This window comes from Urocampus carinirostris, chromosome 12 (assembly GCF_059441175.1).
Source record: "Urocampus carinirostris isolate Australia breed hairy pipefish chromosome 12, RoL_Ucar_1.0, whole genome shotgun sequence".
Lineage (NCBI taxonomy): Eukaryota > Metazoa > Chordata > Actinopteri > Syngnathiformes > Syngnathidae > Urocampus > Urocampus carinirostris.
Genome location: NC_142360.1, coordinates 25076131 through 25089984, shown reverse-complemented (window position 1 = coordinate 25089984; position 13854 = coordinate 25076131). Strand labels below are relative to the sequence as shown.

General features: G+C 42.1%; 1 protein-coding gene across 1 annotated transcript in view; it reads left to right on the top strand.

Annotated features, from left to right (window-relative positions):
- The window catches only part of adamts10 (ADAM metallopeptidase with thrombospondin type 1 motif, 10), a 112631-nt gene that overhangs the window by 59480 nt on the left and 39297 nt on the right, over positions 1–13854 (top strand). Inside the window, exons 10-16 of the mRNA XM_088349315.1 lie at positions 32–137; positions 1236–1382; positions 2726–2867; positions 3804–3911; positions 5238–5383; positions 7677–7740; positions 7823–7925. Of these exons, the coding sequence (XP_088205441.1) occupies positions 32–137; positions 1236–1382; positions 2726–2867; positions 3804–3911; positions 5238–5383; positions 7677–7740; positions 7823–7925 (816 nt within the window). The remainder of the gene's footprint in view (positions 1–31; positions 138–1235; positions 1383–2725; positions 2868–3803; positions 3912–5237; positions 5384–7676; positions 7741–7822; positions 7926–13854) is intronic.

The window sequence follows — 13854 nt, the reverse complement described above, 5'->3', positions numbered from 1 at the left end:
GTATTGGAATAGTGCGTAATTTTCTGTGCAGGTCTTGCGCCCGTTGGAGGAATGTGCGAGCCGGAGAGGAGCTGCAGCATCAACGAGGACATTGGCCTCGGAACGGCTTTCACTATTGCTCATGAGATGGGGCATACGTGAGTAAGGCGCACACGTGGATGCTAACGAAAACGAATCGATGGCGGATAAGGTGTAAGGTCCTAGAGTTGCATGAAACCATTTGTCCTCGACAGTGTTGGGAATAACGCAGTTGCAAATGAAGCTTACGTTACGGAACGGGTTAATCTAACTGATTATTTATTCCGCCGTTGCCGTTATTGACTGTCAAAAGCGGTACGTTACTCTGAATGAAGTGGTTTTCCGCTCTCCTCAGAGTGGTTTTCGGATCATGTCACCATTTAATATAGCGACTACCGTATAGTTAGATAAAGATTACGTATATATTTGAATGAATGAAGGAAACTTTTATTTTGAACATGACAAGGCTCTGAATCACACACACGCTTCATTGACGAACAAATGTTATGATAAAAGCTAATTTTTCAGTCTCCACCAGAATGTGCCTCTCTAAAACAAGTTAACTACCCTTTTTACGCTATCGCTTAACCAAAAACAGGCTTTTCTATTAAGGATGTTAGCTGAGCTGCCGCTCTCTCCTGCTTCAGTGGCTTTGCCCTCGGTCGCTTATCCAATCAGAAGGCGTGGAGTGGATCAGGAGTGAAGATGGGGGGGAGGGAGGAGTAGGACCAAGAGAGAGAATGCACGAAACCTAATAATCGGCTTGTACAATGAAAAAAAATGCAGATACCGATGTCCGTCAAATTCCCAAATATCAGTGCTGAAAATCGTCCTGCCCTATAATCAGTCGACTTTTAACATACACTACCTTTAAGAAGTTTAAATGACTGCCAGTTGTTTTTTTTCTTAGCATTGCCAAGGCAAACACCTGCGACCCACTGAAAACAGGTCCACTAAAAATGGGTCCGTGATCCACTTTGGGGTCCCGACCCACCAGTTGAGAAATACACACACATGCAGAAACATTGTGCACAGCCACGTTGTGCCCCATTGTGAGTAACGGCTCGTCCTCACTCACTTCATTCAGAGTGCTTAGTTTGGAACTGAATGCGCAAATATTTTGCAGATCTCATTTTGGAGAGCCAACAGTGCTCAGTCATAAAAGTCAATACTGTATAAAATGGGGAGAAGTCATTAAATATCATTGCTTTTTCAAGGTTTGGAATGAACCATGACGGCATTGGTAATGCGTGTGGGCCTCGTACCCAGGAGACGGCCAAGCTGATGGCCGACCACATCACCATGAAGACGAACCCGTTCATCTGGTCGGCCTGCAGCCGGGATTACATCACCAGCTTTTTGGAGTGAGTCAGCTTCTCAAATATCGGGAACACCACAAAAATGTGGATAAAATCACTTGGTGGCGATTTAATTCATTATGGCATTACAGTATAGACTTCTGCAGTTATGAACTGTTAGTAATAAATAGGATCTGCTTACATCAAAAACCCATGCAATTTACAGTTCAGGGATTTTTGTGATTCCACAGTTTTTCAACCCGATCACTGTTAAGCCCATTAACTAATTCAAGCCTACCCCATTTCGGATATGGTGACTGTAGATAAAAAAAAAGGAAATTGGCTGTCGGAAATTGGAGTATTTTATCACCGAAACCTAAAACATCTGCGTCTGCCTAATTTGCCAAGAGACTGGCATTTTTCAAAGAATATAATATTAAGAGGCATTACCAGACGAAACATTCTAACTGGAATTGAACGCTGTGAAAAGGTGAAGCAACTAGAAGCTACTTTAACCCCACAGCAGAACTTTCTTTCACAAAACCCTGCGAGTCAAATGAAAATGATACAAAGGTGAGCTACAAGATCATGACGCTGATCGCCAAGCACTGCCAAACTTTGACGGGGCTGAATTTCTTAGTTTGTTTAAAGAATGGGCAGTGCAGTGGTTAGCGCATGTGCGGGACAGTTCTGAGGTCATGAGATCGAACCTTCCTGTGTGGAGTTTGCATGTTCTCCCCGTGCTTGTGTGGGTTTCCTCCGGGCACTCCGGTTTCCTCCCACATTCCAAAAACATACATGTCAGGTTAATTGGCCGGTCCAAATTGTCCCAAGGTGTAAATGAGTTAGTGAGTTGTCTGCAGATAATGAATGAATGTTTAAATAATGCCAGTCTGAATACTTGGTCCTCACACATTTTTAGCTGACCAAATCTGGCCCGCTTCCTGAAAAAATTGGACACCCCTGGCTTAAAATAATGAATGATTATTCTATATTAGCAGCACGGCAGCGCAGTGGTTAGCGCGTGTGCGGCACAGTTCTGAGGTCATAAGATCGAACCTCCTGTGTGGAGTTTGCATGTTCTCACCGTGCTTGCGTGGGTTTCCTCCGGGCACTCCGGTTTCCTCCACATTCCAAAAACATGCATATTAAGTTAATTGGCCGGTCCAAATTGTCCCTAGGTGCGAATGAGCGAGCGAATTATCTGTCCCTGTGTGCCCTGCGATTGGCTGGCAACCAGTTCAGGGTGTCCCCTGCCCACTGCCCGGAGATAGCTGGGATGGGCACCAGCATCCCCGCGACCCTACTGGGGATAAGCGGTGCAGATAATGAATGGATGGATGGATGGATGGATATTCTGTATTAATGTTTAGAATCTGATTTCTTGTTTGGTTTTTGGTGTATTGCAGCTCAGGTATGGGATCCTGCCTGAACAACGTGCCGCCAAAGCAGGAGTTTGTTTACCCCACCACAGCCCCAGGTCAGGCCTATGACGCAGACGAACAGTGTCGCTTTCAGTATGGAGTCAGGTCCCGACAGTGTAAATATGCAGTAAGTTTTCTTATCAGCACTTTTTTCCTTTTTCACTTGTAGCTTTGTATTTAAATTCTGACACTGTAGTGGATTTATGCTGCTTAATACATCATTTCAACCTTGCTGTCCAATTTTTTTCCTTTCCTCAGATACTTTTCTGTTTTTACTCTACTTTACCAAGCACGCCCACATCAATGATTTTTGTTTTATTTTCCATTGTTTTCACACAGAAATTATATTTCCGTTTTCTTAATGCTTCATTTTATGAAAAAAGGTTATTGCTTTCGAAATGTTAAATAGTAAATTTGTCAGGAACTCTCTCAAAATAGTACAGAAGCACAAAGGAGAAGCAATGGTTAGTACAATTTACTGTTGTTCTTTATTTGGGCTGCGTTCTTCACACGGACAGGCAAACAGCGAGGCAATAGTCTCCAGAGCACCACGGGCAAACAAACGTTACCAAAAAGACATGCGAAAGGTTCAGTGGTCCAGTGAGTTCAACCAAAAGTCTAACCAAAAGGAAATCAGGGGGCACAGAGGAGTTTAATCCACTGAATAACATGAGCCCTGTGACAAGGGTGCTTGGACCACGTTGAAAAAGGCAATGAACAAGCAAGGAACCAAGGGGTAGAGTTACTAATAAAGGAAAGCGGAAGAGTCGTGATAGAAGGGAAAACTGTGTGGAAATCAAGATCACAACAACTTTGAAGAGGAAAACAGTACCCGGAAGTAAGTTACCAAATAAGGTATGGTTAAGCGAGAGAGAAGAGAGAAACATTTCCAAAAGCCATTTTTGTTCTCATCAGACAACAAAATCTGCACTGGACTTTCAATTTTTATCCCAATTAGTCGACATGATACTTGTCTTGACACTTACTCCATGACACTTCAAGGGACTATAAAACACGGGAAGTGTTTCTAGTTAATCAACTTTCAACTCCAACCCTGTCACAGGAAGTCTGCAGTGAGCTGTGGTGCATGAGCAAGAGCAACCGATGCATCACGAGTAGCATTCCTGCAGCCGAGGGAACAATCTGCCAGACCAACACAATTGAGAAAGGGGTAAGGAAAATCGGCGGAATGTTGAGAAGCTAATACGTATCACTAGTTACTGAAGTACCAAGTATCATTGGAAAGCTTCAAATTGTACTCATCACACAAACATCACGATTGGTCTGAAACACGATACCTGAAAACTATAAATTTGGAGTAACTCACCATTTAGGTCCCCTGGATTTTAGTTTATGACACAGTTCCCCGCAAACATGGTCCTGTTACATCCAAGAGAGTCCAGTGGATCCTGCCATGTAAAATATTTACTCCAAAACACACAAGAAACACCTTTCTGCATCGTTCCTTGGTGCAATTCGTTTGTTTTGGCCCATTTTTCCCTTTAACAAGCAATTGCAGGCTTTTCACACGAGCCTAAGAGGGTCTGTATTGACAAAATGGACACGCCTCCTTTATCTTTAACTTCCTTTGGCCAGAAGTGACCAATTCAAATGGTGATTAGCACATTGGTCAGCCAATGAAATTCCCAACATAAATATATGCACATTACCAGTGTGTATTCAAATCAGAGCCGAAATTAAACGTGCGTAATGCGACTCTGGATCCATTGTTACCCCTGATTATCACGTGCAAGTGTGCACAATAATTGATTGACTTCTGGAAAGCGAAGTCAAACATTTACAACTCTTTCACAATGTCTAAGAATTGCAGAGCCGTAAACTTTTCATCACCACTTTTGGAAACACTTTGACATACCTTTAGAAAAATGTGTAAAATACAGTATGTACTTTTTCAGATTGTGATCAAATTTGACCTGGGACCAGGTAAGGCTTTGTGCTATTGTCCCAAGTGCTTTTAAGCTAAGATGCTCATGCTACACTCAAATTTCAGGCAAGAATATAAACCTTCTATTTCTGTGTGTTCCAACTCCGATTACTCAATGTTAGTAGGACTTGCAGTGATTATTTCAGTTTGGGACAAAACCTTAGACAAAACCGTTCGTATTCTCCAAACGGTTCAAGAACAGCATCAAATTTACCTTAGGTACGTCTTGGATTGGGATCTTAGGCGAATTTTACAGGAATTTAAAGGGACATAGATAAATCTGTAGCATTCGCTTTAATTCAGAAACGACTATTTGGTGCCGTTTTTAAAATCAGGAATAAAATAAGGCATAGGTCACTTCTTTTGTTACCTTCCTCAACATTTGGCACCTTTGCTGAATTTTTCTTTGCCTCGTCGGGGTTTCAGATCAGGCCACGTTGCTGGTTTTTGTAGCCATTTGAGACTTTTCGTAAGGGTTATTCAAATAAATGTGACTTGATTGATTCGTATGCATACTTTGCTCTCACATCATATGCGTGTTATGCCTTACAGTGGTGCTACAAGAGGATTTGTGTGGCGTATGGGACACGTCCACAAGGTGTTGATGGGGGTTGGGGCCTGTGGTCGCCTTGGGAAGAGTGCAGCAGGACCTGTGGAGGTGGCGTCTCTTCCTCCATGCGATATTGTGACAGCCCGAGGTACACGCCAGCTTTTTAAGTTTTTAAAGATGAGCTGATTCAGCTGTTATCATTGCTTGTATGACTTGTGTCAAAGCAAGGCCCAACTCATTGCCAACTGTGCTGTAAAGCGCAGTGGTAGTACGTACCAGGTAGTCGCCGTAGTCGAGCGAAATTTCTCCCATCTGGAATGACGGGAAACACTCATCTTTTATGCAAGGGCTTGGTCTTCATTGTAACCAGGAGTATTTCCAGTGGTGGCCAAAGTGGGTCACTGATCCACCTGAAGTGTAACCATGGGCAAAAGGCATTCTAACGACTAAATGCTAATAAGTAGATGTTAACAAGTAGATGCAAATGAGCAAAGGCTAAGGTTACATGCTAATCGGTAAATACAGCTATGTTTGCTAACAGCTTTGTGCTAACGATTACATCCCAACAAGTAGATGCTAACAACTATATGCTATGGCTACATGATAATGGATACACAATATTATGCTAACAATTATATTCCAACAAATACATGCTAACTGCTACATGCTACGCGCTAACCACTACGTGTTATCAGTTACATGCTGACAGCTATGTGCTAATGAGTAAGTGCTAACGGCTAAATGCCAACGGCTACACGCTATAGGCTATATGCAAACCTGGAGAGCCAGTTGCTAACAGGGGCTAACAGGGAGGAAACAAAACTGCAAGCCTCTGGCAGCCTGAACAGCCAGCCAGACAACATACCAACCGCGACACACGCCAGGAAAAACACATATGAAATGCCACAGTTGCTTAGCAAAAAGGAGGCGAAGGCATATAAGGAATGCTCGCTGTGTAACAGTGGAAGGTAAAATTACCTCACACAAATTTTTGAGATCAAAGCTTGCAATTAAGACAAGAGTTTCAGCCACAGCGTGACAAAAGTTCCAATAATGAGCCGATTGCAATCACTGTTCACTATAATCGCCATTTGTTTCAGAGCTGCCTCACATGTTGTGTTAATGGAATTCACCATTTTGTCCGTGTTATGTGTCTTAGATATAGTCAAAGCTCTAGATAAAAAGAGCAGGATTGGTCAACTTTGAGACTAAATTTCTCAAGTCCCTTGGCACGTGAAATATTTTCCAACATACCTGCATAATTCTGGGGAGAAGTACTTCCCATTCTTTGCCCAATTTAAAAAAAACAAAACATGTTTTTTAATATCTTATAGGCAGGGGTCTCCAACTTGTTAAGCTACTTTTTGGTACTAATAAGCGCAAAGGGCACCCGCCTTCATATGCATTTCCAAAATAGCAACTTAGCTAGATGGCTTGCTAAATAGCTAACAAAAGGTTGATAGTTACCTAGAAGTTAAACACTAACAGGAAGCTAGTTAGCTAGCCAAATGACCAAAACAGCATCCTAAAAGTGATATAGAAAGCTAAAAATCAAGCTAGATAGCTAGCTAGAAACAAGCCCAAAATTTAGTTTGATAACTAGCAAAAAAGTTAAAATCTTAGCTGAATAGCGTGCAGAAAAATGTCAAAAGCTATCTAGAAAGCTTGCTACATAGCCAAAAAGGAAAAAAGGTTTCTTGATAGTTACTGAGAACATTAAACAGGTAAAGAACTAACAGGGAGCTAAATGACTAGCTAAAAGAGTTAAAAGTCATCTCAGTAGCCAGATAGAAAGTTAAAAACAAAGCTAGATAGCTAGCTAGAAAGCAGCCCACAATTTAGTTTGATAACTCCCTAAAACAGTAAAATGTTAACTAGATTGCATGAACATAGTTTGCTAGTTAGCTAAAAAGGTAGCAAAACAGCTAAAAAGGTATCCAGATAGCTAGCTAATAAACAGCACATTTTTGGGCTCATTCACTTAATAGAATCCATGAATTGGAATTTAGTTTGTTATATATCCTGTACAATAAATCAATTAAGATATGAATGAGCACATTTTTTAATTGACAAAAGATTCTCTTTCTACTCTCTTAATTAATTGTTTGAAATAATAATCAATACTTAAATAGATTTATTTTTCCATGAAGCCCATGAACTGGAATGTATTTATTTAAAACTTGTCATGTTATTACTATGTTATTACTTCTTTAAAACCAGGTTAATTATTAAAAATAGGGGTTAAATAGGCTCATTTAACTGACCAAAAAATCATTTGAGTAGAAAATCACATTCACCCGGCACTGGTGAGCCATTTTCAGAACAGGTCTGCGGGAAGTTCAACCGCCCTTTGGTGGGCACCACGTTGGAGACCCCAGCTTTAAGGTCTTTGATAAAGTCAATGGTATCTGACTGGTCCGATTTTCTGTGCTTGATTGAAGGCCAACCATTGGCGGAAAGTACTGTTTGGGGGAGAGAAAGCGCTACAAATCCTGTAATATTGACGTGAGTCCCCGTTGTTATCGATACTTATTTGATCGATGTTAAAAATCCAGAATTAAACGTCGTTTATTGATGTGTCCTACAGGACTGCCCTGCAGGTTCACGGGATTTCCGAGCATTGCAATGCTCTAACTTTGACAGTGTTCCTTTCCGAGGGAAATTCTACACCTGGAAGCCGTACGGAGGAGGTGAGTGAGAATGCTTAACTCTAATTTTGAGTCTTCACCAATGTTCCCTCTAATTTTCCACGGGTCTGAGCGTTCACACTAAGTCGGTGAGCAACGCTTGAAACAACCTTGAGCAACCATAATCCCAAGTGTGGCAAGATAATTCATGATCAAACATGTCCAAAACTTGACATCAAGTTACATTTTGCTGAGTTTCCGGCAATGCAAAATGATCTTTCTCTTTTGAATGAATTGACTCATGTACTATTGCAAAGGTTGTACGGCCTACGCCGTTTCTTCTTACAATTCTTTCACAAGATATCCATTTCTTTTTATTTCCTGATATATTTTGTCGCATAATATTAACATTTTTGGGGGCTTATTTAGTCGGTTGTAAGATACAGAACTGTACTTAATCACATTTTTTAGTGAAAGTACAATGTTGGCAACAAGATTCACTTGATGTCATTGGAAATTATTTGAATGCAACACATACTTTTTCTTCATCTCATCTCATCTCATCAGCCGTACCGCTTATCCTCATTAGGGTCGCGGGGGGGCTGGAGCCCATCCCAGCCATCTCCGGGCAGTGGGCAGGGGACACCCTGAACTGGTTGCCAGCCAATCGCAGGGCACACAGGGACAGACAACTCATTCGCTCATTCACACCGAGGGACAATTTCGACTGGCCAATTCACCTGAAATGCATGTTTTTGAAACGTGGGAGGAAACCGGAGTGCCCGGAGGAAACCCACGCAAGCACGGGGAGAACATACAAACTCCGCACAGGAAGTCTGGAGCTGGATTTGAACCCACGACAGGTTCCCATGACATGAACTGTGCTGCACATGCGCTAACCACTGCGCCGCCGTGCTGCCCACTTTTTCTTCATTTTTCAGTGTTTTTTTTCTACTTTTCAAAAAATTCCCTTTAAAAAAATCTCATTGTGTTTATTTTTTCGGAGCTGTTACTTTTTTCTTTTTGTTCTCTATTTACTTTTTTCCTACATTTGTTTTTCTTTTTTTCTGGCTTTTTTTAAATAGATTTTTCCTTCTTTTTTTCTCTTCCTTTTGTTTCTTTTTTCTCAGCTTTTCACTACTTTTTCATTTTGGTATTTTTTTCTTTTTTGTTCTATTCCCCCCTTTCTTTAAGTCATTTTGTGCATAATTTTACATAATATTTGGTCATGTTGGGATTAAAGAAGCAAAAACAACCCGAAGAGCCGTTTAGGACCCGAAAGAGCTGGTTCCTTTTAGTGAGCCCCGGTTCTCAACAAACTACTAACTTTACTTAACTTCCTGCTACTTCGACTCGACTTCAAAATACCGCATTTATGACACAACGTCAGGGGAACCCGTGTATTATTACCTTCATGCACTGTAACTTAGACTTAAGTTGCTTCCTAATTAGTAATTTTGAGCCCTCATTTTTGTGCGCTGGCTAGATTTTCTTGTGCGCTGAGAATGTGCGAGCAGTGCGCAATTGCGCACGTGCGCAGCTTAGAGGGAACACTGGTCTTTAGATAGATAGATAGATAGATAGATAGATAGATACTTTGTTCATCCCCGAAGGGAAATTCACATTTCCAGCAGCATCCCTGAGCTGAGAACAATCGAGAACAAAACAATCGAAAATAACACGGGAGCTGCTGGAGTGGCTGCCATTCGTGACGGCGCCGGAAGAAAAGATTCAATTTGAATCATTTAACAACACCAAATACAGAATAAGAAGAAAATAGCATGGATGATCAATCTAAGAGAGACATTGAAGGCATTAGGCACCTGGTGAAACAGGTCTCTAAAAACTTTAATATACTTTAACAAAATAAAATATGAGTTTATTACGAGTACTTACCATGGACAGGTTTTGTATAAGTGCTTAAAATCTTTGAAAATTCTATAATTTTAATGTTGTGTTTTCAATGTCTTAGATCTTCTGTGAATTGCTTGATAATGTTAGAAATTGTTGCCATTGGCAGTTAGACTGTACAGAACATGCAATTTTTTTTAGAATAAGTGTGAAAATTACGCCAACACGCCTGCTTTGGTGGCTTGTGATTATGGCGTTGTCGTGTGAAGCGTCACCACCCCCTACTGGGCGTACCCAAGAGGACTGCTCTATTTAGCAAACAACATTTTTAGGCTCGGCTCACTGAGAAGAGCCGTCTCTTTTGGCTCCCAAACAGCTCCTCAGATTTTATCCATAATAAATTATCCATAATATTAATAATAAAACACTATGCACCAAATTAGGATGACACTGCCATGCAGTGGTTGGTGCGTCCACGGCAAAGTTCTGAGGTCATGGGTTCAAATCTAGCTACCAGCCTTCCTTTACGGAGTTTGCATGTTCTCCCCGTGCTTGCGTGGGTTTCCTCTGGGCTCTCCAGTTTCCTTCCACATTCCAAAAACATGCATGTCCGGTTAACTGGCTAGTCCAGATTGTCCCTAGGTGTGAATGAGCAAGTGAGTTTGTCCCTGTGTCCCCTGAGACTGACAGGCGACGAGTTCAGAGTGTCCCCTGCCCACTGGCAGACGTTAGCTAGGATGGGCTCCAGGTTGCGTGTTTCTCTAGTCAGCAGTAATGGACAAATGTTTATTTTGACCTCCAGGCATGGTGTATTAGAAAAATAATTTTACACAAAAATATCTAAAAATTCATCACAGTGTTAGTCATAATTATGCGGCAGCTTGCTTATGTTTTCTTACATTAGTTCCCCGTTGGTTGGTTGGTCCTCTATAAGCCAGGTAGGTACCCCTTCCCAAGGGTTGAACACGGTTTATTCAAGACCTCCCAAAGCGCTTTACAATGTGCTTCACACTTACCCATTCTCACACACACTCACACACCAATAGGGAGTCAGCCATGCAAGGCGCCTACCTGCTTATTAGGGGCATTAGGGATTCAGTGTCTTGCCTAAGGACACTTCGACATATAACACTGAGGAGCAGGGAATCGAGCGCTTAACCTCAACCTGATACCTCTTGATCCCAAGACGAGTGCTGTACCTCCTGAGCTAATGCCACCCCTTTTTTTTTTTTTTTTTTTTAATTCGGCATACGTGCAAGTATTTACGGTAGGCAGTAGAAGTGTCGATTTCTAAAATTGCAATGACAAAGTGATTGGAAGGAAAAACTCTGCAAGGGTGTCTGCTTTTTAAATACAAATAAGAGTTCACCCGCGGAATACTCTTGCTCTTTTGCTTTGGATGTGACAGTTAAATTGTTCCTACTAGAAAACCAACTTTAATCTTGGCCTCCGGTACCTTAATGACTCACAGAGATAAGTGGGGAGCCAATTGCGATTTCAGACAGCTGATTCCACAATGCAAATCTTTTGCAGCTGTTCAAATAAAAGCAGTGTGTTCGGGTCAGATCGCACTGCACTGTCGCTGTCAAGCCTGTCTCCCTCTTCGGGGTCACGTTTCTTTCACTCGTTTTCGTCCTGAACTCCTCTTTTTGTCTTACTGTGCGTTGTTCGCGATAAGCCAACCACTGGCCCAGGGCTCAGGAACCTTTTTGACCCGGACAGCAAAAATAGCTGAATATTTCGATTTATAAAAACGATTTTTTTGAGATCCACACCATATATTTTAAGACAAAACCGCCAAACCCCCTTTCCAGACAAAACGCCAATTTTTAATAAAATTAAATGATCTGCATTTATATAGCGCTTTTCAAGTCAATGAAGACTTCCCAAAGCGGTGTGCTTCACATTTACCAATAGCGGCCGTGCAGCCATGTAAGGCGCAAACCTTCTTATTTGGGGCATTAGGGGTTCAGTGTCTTACCCAAGGACACTTCGACATGTAACACGGAGGATTCGAAATGCGATCTCTTGATCCCAAGACGAGCGCTCTACCTCCTGAGCTACTGCCGCCCTTTTAGTGCATTATATTTCTCTGGGGTGGCACGGTGGATGGGTGGTTAGCGTGCAACCCCACGGTGCAGAGGCTCAGGGTTCAAGTCCAGGCACCGCAGCCTCCCCGTGTGGAGTGTGCATGTTCTCCCCGTGCTTGCGCGGGTTTCCCCGCGGGCACTCCGGTTTCCTCCCAGATTCCAAAAACATGCATGTCAGGTTAATTGGCCGGTCCAAATTGTCCCTAGGTGTGAGTGAGCGAGGCACAGTTCTGAGGTCGTGAGATCAAACCTCCTGTGTGGAGTTTGCATGTTCTCACCGTGCTTGCGTGGGTTTCCTCCGGGCAATCCGGTTTCCTCCCACATTCCAAAAACATGCATTTCAGGTGGATTGGCCGGTCCAAATTGTCCCTAGGTGTGAATGAGCGAGCGAATTGTCTGTCTCGGTGTGCCCTGCGACTGGCTGGCAACCAGTTCAGATTGTCCCCTGCCCACTGCTCGAAGATAGCTGGGATGGGCTCCAGCAATCCCGCGACCCTACTGAGGATAAACGGTGAAGATAACCAATGAATATATTTCTCTGTGTGGTGTTAGATGATTTGAAAAATTTGGCTAGCATTTATGGGTAATTAGACTTTGTTCTGTGGGTTTTTGGCATAAAGTGTCTCACCAGTGAACATACATTATTTAACAAGCGTCCATATAAAGGATTCTTTCGCGATGTACAGCCAAAACGGGGTCTGTTAGTGTGACACCTTGACTGTAAACCGTAGGTAAGACTGTGCTCTTTATACAGTATACTGCAGTGTTCATTTTACCTATGAAAAGTGATGGGTCCCGGGGACTCGCATGCTCAAAAATCTATGAGTCCCAACAGAGATCGATGGGTCCCCAAAATCTAGTGTGCTCCATGCCCTTACAAACTGTCGTATTTTCCCTTACAAAATACAAAAATATCTTTTTTTTTTTCCAAACATGTTTATTTATGTAGTTTAACATGTTATATTGTACATGTGTTTCCTTATATCATATATATCTCATCTCATCTCATTAGCCGTACCGCTTATCCTCATTAGGGTCGCGGGGGGGGGCTGGAGCCCATCCCAGCCATCTTCGGGCAGTGGGCAGGGGACACCCTGAACTGGTTGCCAGCCAATCGAAGGGCACACAGGGACAGACAAGTCATTCGCTCATTCACACCTAGGGACAATTTGGACCGGCCAATTCACCTGAAATGCATGTTTTTGGAATGTGGGAGGAAACCGGATTGCCCGGAGGAAACCCACGCAAGCACGGGGAGAACATATATATATATTGTTAATGAACATTTTGTTGTGAGACACTGAGTTGCTCGACATGAATGAGGTTTATTATAAAAAAGTTTAAAAATTAAGTCGCTTGGACGTTAACAGTAGAAGGAAAAAATGCATGCAAATATAATTAAGTAGAATAATACATTTTCTTATTCAAATTATGAATTCATCTTCTGCATTAAATTATTGTTGGTAATATACTCATCAAACGGGATCACCACAAACCTGTCTTTTTTCATTTTCTCCTTTTATACTTCCTTTTTTTCTGAACTTCTTTATCCAACATAATCATTCGTAATATAATGCATCAAAGCAAGTGAGCCGTTTGAGAGCCGGCTCTCTTTAATGAGTTGAGCCAAAAAAGCCGGTTCTCTAAAAAGAAACGGACTTTCACTATACAACTCGAACTGGAGATCGGCGTGCAGACGAAAATTCGAACCGCGAGACCAAAACAACAATGGCGGATCTGCCTCACGAAAAGTTTGGAGTGCGGTAAATCTTTGTTAAAGAATGATAATGAAGATTTCGTGTCAAAAAAAGTTGCGTCCCGGGGACGCACGTTGATTTGACACGATGCGTCCCCAGCAAAAATAATGCGTCTAGGACGCAGGGACGCGGGCAAACGAGAACACTGATACTGGACAAAACAGTTTAAATAATCAGTTGTTAAAGTTAAAACTTATATAAACTCTATGTTGGCAGAATTACTCAAATAAAAACACGCATTAAGGTAAATAAATTTCCCAAGCGGGAGAGCACTTTCCTGTGGCCCACCCCGGG